This window comes from Rhagoletis zephyria, unplaced genomic scaffold (assembly GCF_001687245.7).
Source record: "Rhagoletis zephyria isolate East Lansing unplaced genomic scaffold, Rhagoletis_zephyria_1.1 Rzeph_scaffold_00418, whole genome shotgun sequence".
In the NCBI taxonomy this organism is placed as follows: Eukaryota; Metazoa; Arthropoda; class Insecta; order Diptera; family Tephritidae; genus Rhagoletis; species Rhagoletis zephyria.
In genome coordinates this window covers 141,304-157,291 of record NW_016157502.1, presented here as the reverse complement: position 1 = coordinate 157,291, position 15,988 = coordinate 141,304, and the positions used below count along the sequence as shown (strand labels likewise).

General features: G+C 37.7%; 1 protein-coding gene across 1 annotated transcript in view; it reads right to left on the bottom strand.

The window, feature by feature from the left end:
* Positions 1 to 15,988, bottom strand: part of LOC108359599 (asparagine synthetase domain-containing protein CG17486-like) — a 116,699-nt gene that overhangs the window by 14,168 nt on the left and 86,543 nt on the right. Inside the window, exons 3-4 of the mRNA XM_017611519.1 lie at positions 8,560 to 8,966; positions 8,322 to 8,505 (exon numbers count right to left, since the gene is read on the bottom strand). Coding sequence (XP_017467008.1) covers positions 8,322 to 8,505; positions 8,560 to 8,966 — 591 coding nt within the window. The remainder of the gene's footprint in view (positions 1 to 8,321; positions 8,506 to 8,559; positions 8,967 to 15,988) is intronic.

Here is a 15,988-nt window from a genome sequence, read left to right as displayed (position 1 = left end):
CAATTTCAAGTCCGTCTCTTCTGGCTGATGTAAGCTTTAATGTTCCCTCACGCGTATCAAGACACTTTTGTCCCATATTTCTGAAAGCTTGTAAAACCAATTTTGAATTGCACGACCCACTCCGTTGCTTATGCCAGGATTTTAACTCTCATTCCAGCACGTTTGATATATCAGATCCGCTTTTCAGCATTAAGAAAGCGATACTCTCCTCTCTCAATAAGTGAATTATTGACATAAATACATAAAATCAGCTGATGAATTTAGTTCTGTAGCTGAACAGTTTTAGATCTCGACACTTAACAAACTCCTGCCTATCGTGACTCGGCAACAAAAATTTAAAATATTGGTTCCGTACGTCATGCGGACTGCGCCCCTCGTGCGGATGGGCGGGAATGGAGGGTAAAAACCGTTGGGATATTATTATTATTATTATTATTCTTTTGCTCTTTTTGTTTACTTAGTAATTCTTGTCACAGCTGTTCGCTTTGCGTTTATTATGTATCATAATTACAGTGATACTCAATCTGTTCGCTAAATTTTTTTAAAGCTATTTACATCATCTCCTAAATTGTTATAATTTATGATACTTGCGATTCTGAACGCTACCTATCGTGCAGGCTCTATGATGGTATTTGCCATCTAAAACGTGCTGGTTTAACAGGTAGAACTCTGGACGCTATTAATGATGGAAAAGGCCTGCGCTGGTCTTACTTAAAGTGCAGGTCAACCGAAGTTGATCTCTTTAAGTTGTTCTTCTGAGGTGGGGAGAGAGTTGTCGGCACTGACCGAAAAATTTAAGCATTATGAAAATGTGTTTAAATTTTTTAAATGCTTGGATACCGTACAATCTATGAAGGATATTCGTGTGTCAAAACGCAAGCGTCTTCATATCCCGCCTAATGAATGATAATCGTTCCACGTCAGAACAATCTTCCGAATGACTTAATTAACCTCTCTTCTCCATGTCCACAGACATCGTAGTCGTCATCCTCCCGTTGAAGTTGTGGCACCGTCATCTAATCCTCTAACGCTTACTCTACCCTCAATTAGTAACTCAGTTACTCAACCCCTTCCGCCGGTAATCGAGTCTAATATTAGGAGACTGGTTGTGGTTCCCCCAAAGAAGTCTATATTTGTATATAGATTTTCGCGGGATACTTCCGAAGACGATATAAAGTTTTACATCTCGTCCAAAATTAGTAAAACTATCAACTTAAGTAGCAGAAAATTTAATTTTAAATATGAAAGAAATATTTCTTCATTTAAATTGCCGTAAATTTAGAAAATTTTGACATGCTGCTTAGTAGTTCTTTTTGGTCTTCCGGAGCTTTCGTTTGTGAATTTGAGTATAGGCTCAACAAAAATAATAATCTAGCAAATATTCCCCGTTAGAATACTGAATCAAAAAACTGATTACTATAACTGCTTTAAGTATTTATTATCAAAACGTAAGAGGCTTAAATACTAAATTAACGAATTTATATCTTAATGGCCTTGAATGCAATTATAATACAATTTCTTTCACTGAAACTTGGCTCAAACCTAACATTTTTAATTCAGAGATCCTTTCAAATAATTATCATATCTACAGAAAAGATCGGGAGAACAGAATCGGCGTTGGCGTACTCTTTGCCGTAGACTCTTCAATACCATCCGAAGAAGTTAGTCTTCCACACATTGAATCTGCAGAATTCAAATGCATNTCAGGTTGGAAGGGGGTTTACTTACTTAGCTCTATGCTATATTCCTCCCCGATCTGACTTATCAGTGTATTCACAACATGTATCTTTACTGAAATCAATTAATTCAATGATTAAACCCTCTGATTCATTGATTGTGTTGGGTGACTTTAATTTACCAAATGTATCATGGAACATCATTGACAATTATATCGTAACTTTCTCGCCTAGTGCATGCAACAACGTATTTTTAGAGGAGATGGCTGAACTCTGCCTGAATCANTCAGGTTGGAAGGGGGTTTACTTACTTAGCTCTATGCTATATTCCTCCCCGATCTGACTCATCAGTGTATTCACAACATGTCTCTTTACTGAAATCAATTAATTCAAAGATTAAACCCTCTGATTCAATGATTGTGTTGGGTGACTTTAATTTACCAAATGTATCATGGAACATCATTGACAATTATATCGTACCTTTCTCGTCTAGTGCATGCAACAACGTATTTTTAGAGGAGATGGCTGAACTCTGCCTAAATCAAGTTAATGTACTTCGCAATAAGTTTGGCAAAGTATTAGATCTTGTTTATGTTGATGATGCATCTAAGTCCGCAGTAAATAAATGTGACCCATTAGTTTTGCCCGAAGATGTCTACCACACTGCTATTGAGATATCTTACGAAATTATAAACAATGGTCAAAATCGCGGTATCCAAACATACGAACCAAATATTCGCTTTGATTTTTCGAAAGCTAACTTTAAAAAACTGATTAAAGAATTGTCGTGGCCTATATACAGAGAAAAGGTTGAGCAAAGCGTTGCACATTTTAATTTTACTGTAAATCAATTATTTGAAAAGTATGTGCTAAACGCATGTGTGTTCCTGATGAACAAACATAGTTATGGTTCACTAAAAAAAAAAAGTCACGTTATTTTAAATTACACAAAAAAGCCGGTTTACACACATACTATGTAAAATAATCACTATTGCGTCACAAGTTCTTTGAATTAAACAAAAAGTGTTATAAAGCTTACTTGTGTAAAATCAAACGACGTATAATATATAACCCCATAACGTTTTATGATTTCGTAAACTCCAAGCGAAATGTACGCGCGTTTCCTTCCGCCATGGAGTATCAAAATACCGTCTCTAGTGATAATCAAACAATTTCTAACATGTTCGCTCAGTTTTTTGAATCCAATTACTCCATTAACTCCCAAGCATACTTTGACTATCCTTTTAAACTAAGTCCAATTAACTCAATACATACCCCAATAATATTTCCCGATGATGTATTAGTTTACCTGAAGTCCTTAAAGCTAAGCTCTCTGCATTTCCTAAATTATTTGAAGCAATTATTACAAATCAGTTGACGCAATCTATCTCCTCTACCATTTCATACTGTCAACATGGGTTTTGCAAAGGCAAATAAACTCCAACAAATTTACTTGAATTAACATCCTATATCTCAAAAGCATTTAGTGAAAGCAAAACTGTTGATGTTATATATACCGACTTCAGTAAAGCATTTGACAAAGTATGTCACTCGTTGCTCATCTATAAACTTGATCTTCTTGGTCTTCAACCTAATTTTTTACGTTGGATCTCTTCATACTTCTATGATAGATCACAAAGGATGATGTTTAAAAATACTATTTCTGACGTCATTGATGTTACTTCCAGGAGTCCCTCAAGATAGCCACCTAGGCCCAGTTCTGTTCTTGCTTTTTATAAACCATATTTCTACAGATATAAAATTTTTAAAAATTTTCATGTACGCAGATGATGTGAAACTTTAGAAATCGTACGTATCAATCAAAGAAAAGCATTTGCTACAAGCAGACTTAAACAAGATGGCTAACTGGTACTATGTAAATCGTATTTCTCTAAATCTGGAAAAATGTAAAGTAATGTGCTTCTCGCGAAGAACTGTTCAGCCACTTTCTTATACAATAGATAACCATAATTTGGAACAGGTATACAATTTTGGGGACCTTGGTATCACAATGGATGCGAAACTTAATTTTAATCTTCACATTAATGTGACAGTCAACAAAGCTAAAGGTGTACTTGCATTTTTGAAACGATGGTCAAAAGAATTTAGTGACCCTTATATCACTAAAACCCTGTTTACAACATTAGTTAGGCCGATTCTGGAATACGGCTCGGTGGTTTGGAATCCAANAAAATTGAAAATATTGGTTCCGTACGTCATGCGGACTGCGCCCCTCGTGTGGATGGGCGGGAATGGAGGGTAAAAACCGTTGGGATTATTATTATTATTATTATTAAAATCGAGGGATGTATGTGACACTATGATATCGCTTCGTATCGTTGGTTGTTTTCGTATTCGGTACTCTGTTGAATTCCTTGTTTATTTCTGAAGTTTTTTATTTTATTAAACTTTGTATTAAGTGGTGCGGGTAGTTGTTGATTGCAAGAATTTTGTTTATTTTCATTAGGTTCGTGTCTTTAAATTGTTGGCGACTTATTTTTAGTATTTTGTGAATTAGATTTTTCGCTGTGTTCACTTTGTACTTTAAGGGTTGCGAAGACAAGTAATTTATTAAACGCCCAGAGGAAATAGGTCTTGAGTACCAGTCAAGTAGAATGGCGTTACTTTTGCGGTGGATCGTGACATCCACAAATGGTATATGGAAATTGTTCTCTGATTCCATAGTGAACTGTAATTTAGGATGATATTCGTTGAGTGTTTTGAGAATAATATCCGCATTATTTCGTTTTATAATAGCAAATATATCGTCTACGTACTTGACAATGAACTTGACGTCAATGTTGAAATTTTCTTTGAGGTTTGAAAAGGTGTTGTCTAATAGGTCATCCATTACAACGTCAGCTATTGTAGGTGCGTAGAAGTTTCCATTGCATTCGAAACAGTTGTTGTCTTTCAGATAAAAGTTTAAAATAGAACCAAAGAAACAACCAGATGTAAACTGAACAATCAAATTATGCAATTCAGGAGGAATATAAGACAAAATTCAGCAGAAAAGATCATATTAGAAACGTTCAACAGAACCAAAACTTTTTTAAAAAAGCATAAAGATGAGATTGTTCTGACGGATGTGGATAAACGAAATAAAACTGTGATACTATTTATACAAAGCGGACTACACGGGCAAGATGAAAAAGCTACTGGAGGACAAAAGCACCTACAAAACAATAAGAAACGATAAAACAATCACGCTACAGAGGAAAAACAACACCACGATCTATACAGAAACAAAATTATTGAAGAGAGAAACAACAACTCACGTGCACCGCAGTGACGGCACCTACACTTTATGAAAAGCTGCACAAACCGGACTTGTCTTTTCGGCCAATTTCTTTGTCGGTTAATGTCCCTTGTTACGGTTTATCTAAACATGTAGATAAAACACTTAAAAAGTTCACTTCCGAAAAATACAACATTAAAAATGCGTTTCAACTCAAAGAAAGATTGTAGAATATAAAAATAGGTGAGGAAGAATTGTTGGTGTCCTTTGATGTGATCCTTTATTCACAAATATTCCAACACACTTGGCAGGTAAAATTATTATGAAAAAGTGAAACAAAATTCAGCAGACCACAGGAATCCCCAAAAACAAATTCCAAAATATTTTAAACATTTATCTGAAAGACAACAACTATTTCGAATGCAACGGAAACTTCTACGCACAAACTTTTGCGATGCCAATGGGCAACCCCCTTTCACCTACAATAGCTGACGTTGTAATGGATCATGATTCACTAATTAAAGGTTTGCTCATTATTGACATTAGAGTTTTGACACTCCCTTAGCTCCCTTACAAAAGCTTTGCACACACACACGAACCCACACACAATGCTTTGCTAAGGGAGCCGATTTTGTCAAGAGGGAGCGAGAAAACTGCTTTTTGAGCAAACCTTTTATTATTGAATCATGGTAATGGATTACCTATTAGACAACACTAGGGCTGCCAGACGTCCCGGTTTTCCCGGACATGTCCCGGTTTTATAATGGATTACCTATTAGACAACACTAGGGCTGCCAGACGCCCCGGTTTTCCCGGACATGTCCCGGTTTTAGACTATTTGTCCCGGTGTCCCGGTCCAACCTTAAAATGTCCCGGGTTTCGTTTAAGTTTCCCGTTTTTCGATTTGATTGCACAAATTTTGCATAAAAATGACTACACTGAGAGATAAAACGCGTTGTAATATTAAGAAAAATTTGATGAATTTACTGGGGGAAATAACGCATAGTAAACATGAATATTTTTTATTTGATTATCATTTTAAAATTTTCGTATTTAAAAACAATACTTTCATACCACGCACACGTGGTGTTGAATCAAACTGAACATTTTAATGCACATTTATGTACATGTCTGGCTGTAGCTGAGTGCACGAAGATGCTTGCCACAATTTGCTAATTTCCAGAGCGTCAGGGTTCAAATCCCATTACAGGCAGCATGGAATTTAAATATTTTTTAACTTTATTATGAAAAAGCATCCGTTAAGTGCAAAGCGCTTCATTTAATTTTTTGCGTATTTCAATTGAATAATTCTATACTAAATACTAAAATTTGTATACTTAAATTTATTACGAGTTGGGTTAGTGCTCTTTCATATGCGATTTTTTATTTTAATTTAGCAATAGTAAATGATTAATATAAGTATGTACCTAAATACGTTAAAATGACATGCACAGAGTTTTACAATTATATTAAGCAAAAGCCAGAAGTTTTGAAACAAGTTCACAGCAACGAAACAAATGACTGATATTTTGTTGTTACCTTGTATTTAATTTTTTTTCTTTCGTGAGACCTAGATTACTTGATAAGTACCGTGCCGTACAAAATTATTGGCTCGGAGACTCTTTCATCTGATCACAATTTCTAATCAGATTTTTTAGACAAATTTTGAAAATGTAGCTTTAGTAAAGTGCAAGTCTCAAGTTACCAAAAAATTTCGTTGATTTTTTGCAATTATTTATTTTTTGCTGACACTGTCACACTGTTCACATANGGCTCGGAGACTCTTTCATCTGATCACAATTTCTAATCAGATTTTTTAGACAAATTTTGAAAATGTAGCTTTAGTAAAGTGCAAGTCTCAAGTTACCAAAAAATTTCGTTGATTTTTTGCAATTATTTATTTTTTGCTGACACTGTCACACTGTTCACATACAAAAAAATCTCGAATATAGTTTGTATGGAAGAAACTCTCAGTAAAAACCATACCAAAAATCAAATAAATTTTTATGCGTTGCAAAACTTCATTTTCAAAATTTTTATAAAAAAGTCTGAATAGAAAGTTTCGAATTTGTATGCAAATTTATTGCATTTTCCCGAGTTTTGCACAAAGTTTAGACATTTTATTTTTATGTTTTCTGATGTATTTAGTATAAACTGTATTTTTATAAGGAACAAAAAAGGTACATGCATTGTGCAAAATTCTGTGTGCTTTAGTTGTGATAAATTGTTTTGTTTTGCTGGTGTACCTTGTAATGATCTCATGATCTCATGTTTTTATGTTTTTGTTTTTGTTTGTCAAAATAAAATTTTACTACATCCTTTCGTACGTAATTTTTGTCGAAACGAAAGGGAAGGGAGCGAGAGGCCTCTCCCCCACTTAAGTGTCCCGGTTTGGCAACAGAGATATCTGGCAGCCCTAGACAACACTTTTACAAACATCAAAGAAAATTTCAACATTGACATCAAGGTCATTGCCAAGTACGTTGACGATATATTTGCTATTATAAAACGAAATAATGCGGATATTATTCTCAAAACACTCAACGAATATCATCCTAAATTACAATTCGCTATGGAATCAGAGAACAATTTCCGTATACCATTTTTGGATGTCAAGATCCACTGAAAAAGTAACGCCATTCTACTTGACTGGTACTCAAGACCTACTTCCTCTGGGCGTTTAATAAATTACTTGTCTTCGCAACCCTTAAAGTAATTCACAAAATACTAACAATAAGGCTTTCTGCACATTGGTCGTCCAATCATAGTTGCTTCATCGTACAATCATGATGCAACGATTACATGACGACTACACTTTCGCACACTCGGTCGTGATATTTCAATTCATTTGGCGATCGCCCACTGCCCTCACCAGAACCAGACTTCGCTTCCTAGGATAACCGTATCTAGAAGCACACGACCTAATGGCATTCAGCCAAAGGACCTCGCGAGGTTAATTAGCAATACGTGGATTAAAGATGACCTGTAGTTAAATAGAGGTTTGTTACAATAGATCGTTTTCGGTAACTAGGTGACCTGCTCCCTCCTCTAAATCTAATCTCATCAGCTTTATTTCACTGAAAATTTTATCAAAAAGCTGCAACCAGCTTTAGTGTAGATTTTTGACTATAAATGCGCCCTACTATTTTTAAAGATTTCAGTCAAAATTTGTAGGTGTGTGTGGAAATGCAAACAAAATATTTCAATTTGACATTCTAAGCCGTGACGCGAAACATATATACGAAATCAGTTGATCTAGTAACATCACCTTGTATAAATTCGCCTTGCTACTCTACACATTTTTCAATGCGTCTAAAACTTTGTACTTTGTAGTTCTTAGTTCATTCGCAATTTTCTAGAGGGTTAGACCTATTGTTTTAATAATAATAATAATTTAAACAACTTACTCTTGCAGTTGAGATATATTCCTTTCCTGAGCATATACCTTTGCCGCGGGAAGCAAACCAAAATGCGCAACCAATAGATTCGTCTAAAACCGTATTTAATGGGTATAAAAGATGTTTAATATGATTTCGTAAATTATCATGAAGCTCTTCTCGCCGTACGTTAACTTCCACGTAGTTCCACCTCCTGAAAAAAACATGGTAATGTAAATGGGTGTTGTCTGGTTTGATAATAAATTACCGTCGTGGATATATGTTTTTTAGCTCCATGAGAGAAGATTTAGCAGACAATCTATCAGGCACGTCCCAGCTTATACGTCCTGTACTATCTAACTTTTCAAATGCTACATTAATTAGATCAATGGGATCATTTTCTTTGACATATTTATTTGATAAAGCGGCTAGAATCGAACAGTCGATGCCTCCGGAAAAGAGGATAGCGATTTTGGCATGGTTGCAGTTTCTCCGATCATGTAAGCAATTGATACAATAAGGCGTAGTTTGTCTTACACGATTTTTCACAGATTCTTCGATAAGAAATGAAAAATGTTCCAGTTCAAGTAATAAATCTTGATTCTCCAACAAAGCCTCAAACAAATCACAGGAGGACGCCAGGCTTCTACACAATGCATACAAATCGAAAGATTTCTGTTGAAAAAATACAATTGGATTAATGATTGGAATTTACATATCGACAGCTGAGTGGAAGATCGACCTATCTCGGCAACCAGCTCAAAAACGCTCTATCTCAAACAACTTTTTAAGAACGGCCTATTTCAGAATTCGTTTTAAAAACGCCCTATCTCAGCTGCCAATTCAAAAACGCTCTATATCAGCACATTTTCAATACATTTTGAAGTGAGATAGGGCGTTCTTCAACCAAATTCTGAGATAGGGTGTTTTTCAATAAAATTCTGATATAGGGCGTTCTTGAAAAGTTTTTTGTGATATGTACCTACCTACTTGTATATACATATGTACATATATACAACATGGCAAAAGGTCCTGAATTGTATTATTTCAGAAACGAGTTCTTTTAACATTCGGTACATTTTGTCAGACATACCCCCCCACTTAAATGTTCAAAGCGGTATATTACAGGGACCTAAAAAAACTGTTCTGAACCAAAAAGTGGGCCCAATTTAGAAATCTAAACAAAGAGTTGGTTCACAAGAGTTCATGGATGAGAAATTTTTTGTACGCTGCAATGGGAAAGAAATATTTTTAACGTTTATTAACCATACAAATTTTTAGCGATTTTATTCATTTGATTTGATTTATAACTACTATTTTTCAACATATACATATATTTGAAGTTGCTTCGTAAAAATAAGAAGCCAAATAAAAAACCGGAAAGCAAAATACCGTCCATTTTGGTGTTTTGAAAAAATGCGTACAGCGACCAGTGTTCGCTTATTCGCCTTTTTTCCAAATTCGTTCTCGAGTTATTAGCAATATGGTAACCCAACAAACATTTGGGTTCCCTCGCTAGGGCAGGCACCTGGTCGTTGGTGCGGGGTTGACCAGCCCCATACCTGGTTTGGGGCATCGTTGACGCGCTTGTAGCTTCCGCGCAGTGTTTTCTCCAGGGTGGGGCTGATGGTGATCGGTGACCAAGAACTGCCGCCTCCTAATCCAGGGTGTGATGCGACACCGTGCCTATTAGACGGCTTGCAGCCAGGAGGGAATGGCTCTATTTTAACGGCGCCTCTTAGACAACGGGCCGCATCGAGGAGTAACGGTGGCGCGGTGGACTTGATGAGATCCCCTCCAACTATTTTGACTGCTAAGCTCGCCTCGTCGGGCAGGCAGTCGTACGAACAAGATATTACAAACTCACAAAAATAAAACAACCAAAACAAAATCAACAACAATGGCAACCACTTCAAACGCAGCGGTAAAAGCGACGGAAGCGCCGACTACATAAGGTACGCCAGCAACAGCAATAGGTCCAACAGTAGGTTTCCTTGAGCGCTTAGCCGCAGAGGAGCCAGTTGAGCACGCCAGTGAGGATGACCAGAAATCCAGCACCAGCAGGGGTGTCAGAGATTGGTCACGGCATCGGTCTGGCAGTCCCAAGCAACAAGCGGCCCAATTATGAAAACTCCCGGGGAGTTTGTTCTCCGGGAATTTTGTTTCTCCCGAGAAAGAAATCCTCCAATTCTTAACTCTTACGAGAGTAGCATTTTCCCCGAAATTTGGGAGAAGGAAATCCGAACTTCGAAAGAGCTGTTTGACTGTTTTTTGACAGCTCAACTCCGCCATTTAAAAGAAAAAATCCACAGGGAATTTTTATTCATGATAGGAGGAAAGGGAGAAGATAGAAAACTCCCCGGGAATGTAGGTTGTAGGTATGGTCGAGTACAACATGAAAATAGGTCCCGTATGATTCCTGAACCCTCCATTCTTTTATACCAAAAAACCGTTATTTTCGTACTTGATGCACTTATCTATTAATAGCTTGACTATTTTCCATCCGATTTTAAAAATCGAACAAGTTTTGAAAAGAGGATTTATAGACCTTTAAAACATTTTATAACAATATATTGTTAGACTTGGCTTGTTGGGAGTTTTCATCGGTTAAATTTTAATGGGCCCCTATTTCTCTTCATTTTTTCAACTTTGATCATCACTAATTTCAAAAATGTCTATGAAAGTTGCCGAATATGTGGTATTTATCTAAAAGAACATTTATTTTCGAATAAATTGATACCTCACCTAATGGAATTGCATAAAAATTGTCGAAGTAAAACAATTTAAGCAAAAATACGGCCTTGAATTTATTTGTGTGTGTGTACCGGACGTGCAGATTTTTTGAGCAGTGTGGCGAAGGAGTTCATCAATATTTACTTTATTCATCATATTTAATGTACGCTCATATTCTCTCGTTCCCACGACAGTCGGGTCTACGTAACCGGAACGACCCAGATTTATATCTGGCCAAGGACTGCCACTCCAGCAACACTCCCCAAAAACTCTTTCGGGAATCTGTATGCTGTTACAACAACAAGAACAATCAATATTTACTCAAAACTGATATATACAATGTCTCGTAAACAAAAAAAAATTTTTTTTTTTTTAATTTTGGGAAAATGGGCATGGCACCGCCCACTTAAATCACATATGCGTATATAAAAACTACTTTACCGATATCGACCACAGATTGTGCTTGGCCTCGTTAAGCAGCGTGTTGAATATTTTTAAAATCAGAAAATTCAATTTCATAAGTACAACTGTTTCACAGAGCCTTTGCGAATTATGGTGCAATTACATGGTATGAAGGTCGGCGAAAATCCTCCTAGATACTTATATCCTACAAGCGGGTGCCGACTGGCCAATGGGCATCGCTGTTAACACCGCTATTGCAAAGTAGGCTTGTTTTTATGAAGCAGTCGTGCAAGCTGGCGGGGGCTAGCTACGCCCGAGGTATAAACTCTCCACTACCACCGGCGGGCATAGCGATAACGTAGGCTGTGTCGCCTGCGGCCACACCTCTACTGTGGAGGGAGCAGTCCACAGTGGTTCTAGTACTACTGCCAGACACGGCTTGCCGCGCAATTGTGCCATAGTCCTAGAAGACTCGAACCAGCAAAGCGCGGTAAGCCTAAGCACGAACAGAGAAGAGGCTCTTCTAAGCTCTCCGGGCAAATCTGAGGATGTTCTTCCTGAACGGAGGAAAAGACCGACGACGAGGGCAAGCAAGCAAGGATTGAAGAGTAAGGCGCGATATAGGGCTGCGGTCAAAATATGCGACCGACTTAGTGATAGGTCCAACCGGACTGAGGAGGAGGAGAAAATGTTGGCTTGCGCTAGGGAGGAGGTAGAGAACGGTCCTACTACGCTGCGAAGCCAGTATTTCAGCTAAGGATCCACAGTTCGCAAACCGGATCGTGGAGCAGATTGTGGCGGCGCAGGCGAGCAAAAGGCAGCGTCCTGTGAAAGAAGAGGCAGCAAAGCCTCTAAAGAAACATAAATGTAGGGACGAGGCTACAAGGAGGCCCAAGGTCATACAGCTGCCACCTACATCCAAGGCAGCGGCACACAAAGGGGTATTTGAACGATTGAGGCGGCCATCAACCAATTTGACACAAGTTTGAAGGAAACTTAAAAAAATAGTCACGTTCGATAGAAAACATTTCAAATAACATTTCCCAGTCCCCCTCACTTTTCTAAATTGGACAGCGAACGCTCACCGTTGACCGGAAACAGAATATTCTAACGCTGCTTATAAATAAATTTTCGATATCTAGAAAGATCGTGACGGTTTTAAGTTAATATTTTGATTTCTGCATTGTATTCTTAAAAAGTAGTGATGGATCCGCATACAGGCGGTAATAATGCATTTAAGTGTTAATTTTTATTAACATTTCATTAAGCAAAAGTTTAATTTAAATGTAATGAAAATAGCTGGTTTCAAAGAGTATTTTTTTACATTTTTGTGGAATATTAAGGAATTTGTTGTATCCCCGGGAGAGATCGCGTTATTATTCATTGTTCAATTGAAAGCTTAGAAATTTGGCTAATGTAGTGTGAAAAGATTGCCCGCAGAAAATGTTAGATAAGTGGTATTTCTTTACTTAGAAAATGTATTAAAGAAGAATCTAAAAACGCAACTAGTATATAGTAACAGTACTTTAGATCTATTTTAACACCAAATTTCAACTTTTTAGATGAATTTGAGGCCGCTGAATCAGAATATGAATATATTTAATTTAAAAAGAATAGTTTTCGAGATATAAGCAAACGTGATGTTTTTTGGACCTTTGGGTCCTGTAGCTAGAAATCTGCGGGAATGTAAGGTGAACCTAACTATATTATGTATTTCGGAATAAACATTTGTTTTCCTTTACATTGGTGTTATATTACTGATGATAAAAAAAATAGTTTTGGGTATACAAGCGTTTAAATTAAGATAAATCTTTAAATTTAGATAAATCTACGATATTTCAGTAAATATTGTGTTTAGGCCTCCACGCTAAACCAAGTAACTAAACGGGTGAACCACCTAATGTGAAAATGCACTTTCATGCAACCGAGCATATCCACACACTCACATAAATGTGTATATATATGACCAAATAACTGATACGCCGTTAGTAAATACATATGAATGTCCTTTTCCGTTGAATAAATTTTCGTTAAGTTTCCCCTCCAAACAGTTGGCTGCTTGGCGGGTAAACTTATTTCCATTAAAAAGAGCTCGGCCACTTGTATCGAGCACTTCGACCACACCGAAAGCGATCCAGCCACTACGCCTGCGTATTTCTCAAGGTAATATTCTATACCAAAAATCACAATACATATTTCACCAATTTGACTAATAAAGCTACTGTGTTATATATTGAATTAATCCGTGGTGTTTGTTTTTGATTATTTCATTTCAAAATTAAACCCTTGGTGCATCTACGAGCGACGTTGCCCCAAGCGTTTCCGTATTGTATCCAAAGNAATCACAATACATATTTCACCAATTTGACTAATAAAGCTACTGTGTTATATATTGAATTAATCCGTGGTGTTTGTTTTTGATTATTTCATTTCAAAATTAAACCCTTGGTGCATCTACGGGCGACGTTGCCCCAAGCGTTTCCGTATTGTATCCAAATTGTTGAAAATTGGTATGTGAAGTAAAATTTTGGAACAAATTAGGATTATTATGAAATGTTTGGAAAATGGGTTGGTCCCGCCCACTTATTATGAAATGCTGTATCTCAGTATCCGCTTCACGAATCTGTACCAAACTCGGTATGAGCCTTGCTTAAGCTATATCTAACATAAATCGGCCAAATACCCCTATGTGCGGCGGCGGCCAATGTGATTGCCAAGCGACATCTGGTCGTGGCGCTCATCGGCCGCACTAACCCACTCGGACAGATGACATAAGAGAGGTGGAAGGCAGTGGAAATGAAACTGCTTGAAGCCTTATTCGTTTAAATGGACGCGGAGTCAAACACACCTATGCCGACATTTGACGGAGCAGGGTGATTCAGCGGTGTAAAAATTATAAGTTGCAAGGATGATCAGTCGTTAGCATGGGTAAAGGGAGCGGTAAAAGGTCTCCAAGGCCTATGGGAGGGATATCTCTCGAAATAGTAAATCGCAGCGAGATTCCGTCGATCCCGAAGGCGAAGGTCCACATGCGCCTACTGCAAAGACAAACCCCCGACGTACCGACGGCTGACTGGAAGGTGTTGGGCATGGTCAAGCCATCGTCAAATGAGGGTGGCATCCTCCAGATAAATAAGACAGCTAAGGACATCCTATATGCTCGATTCGGCAAGATGGCTTGGGGCGTAGGTAGCGTTTACCTTCGCCAAAAAAGACAAACCATGCCGACAACAACCACAACACGCTTTAGGCTGGGGAAGTGGAGAACGATCTCGGCATTGAAGAGATCTTACAGTCCTTTCTCAACCTACGCAATATGGAGACGGGTGAGCTGGACACTACAACCAACCCTGAGGAGCGTAAAGGTAATGGCTAAGGTCCTTCAAATAAATCTACATAAAAGTAAAATCGCCACAGCCGAGCTTCTCTTCCCCAGGAACCTTGGCTCGCTTCGGGCAGCCTAGTTTCTGGCTTCAAGTCGGAAAACTACGCTACATATCGTCACCTGAGTGGAAGATCGACCTATCTCAGCAGCCAGTTCGAAAACGCCCTCTCTCAGCTAAAAATACATTGAAAATGTGCTGTGATAGGGCGTTTTTGAATCGGCAGCTGAGATAGGGCGTTCTTCAACCGAATTCTGAGATAGGGCCTTTTTCAATCAAAATCATACATAGGGCGTTCTTCAATCCAATTCTGAAAAGTTTTCTGAGATAGGGCATTTTTGAACTGGCTGCCGAGGTAGGTCGATGTTCCACTCAGGTGGCGATATGTTCCCAACACGCACAATAAGGTAAGAACTGCAGGCGACTTGACGGTAGAAGTGGCTAGCGATAGGAAGCAACCGCTTATAGTAGGATCCAGCACGAATGAAAGAGGTGAGTTACTTCTAAACATTACATTACAAAAAGAATTAGTAGTAGCTAATAGAGGTGAAGAAGCGACGTATATTGAACCCATATCAAGGAACGTTCTTGACCTAACTCTCTTTACGATTGGTCATACGAAGGTGGATAACTGGAGGGTGCTGCAGGCACAGCACAGTGGTTCGGCTAGCAGATCTAGCTGGACGAAAGTCAAAATTTTTTTGTTTTCAAAAGACTTAATGGTACTTGGAATACATTCCTGACAATACATTCAAATAGAAATTGCATTTATTAAAGCAATAAACAATAAAGGTAAGTCAACACCGTCTATTTGAGAACTCTATTTTAAAAACTGAAATTTAACTTAAAAGATTGCTAATAGCACTCAAAAATATTTGAATCATTGCAAATTGACTTTATAAACCAAAAATTACACTTATTCCGCTATAGATTCAGAGGTCATAACGCAATTTATGTCCACATTGGTATAAGCCAAATTATACTGAAAAATCGTCGTTTTGATTAATTAAAAAAATAAATTAAATAGTAGAAAAAGTAAAGGCCGCCGATGGCCGTTATAAAACCACTTGCATATTATTCTTTACACTTTCGCAAATGCAGGGGGTAAGCTCTAACCAATTGGCTTAGATTGGCGACGGCTGTTTTGCTCTTTCCCAGGAGTTGGTGGTCTACGACTAT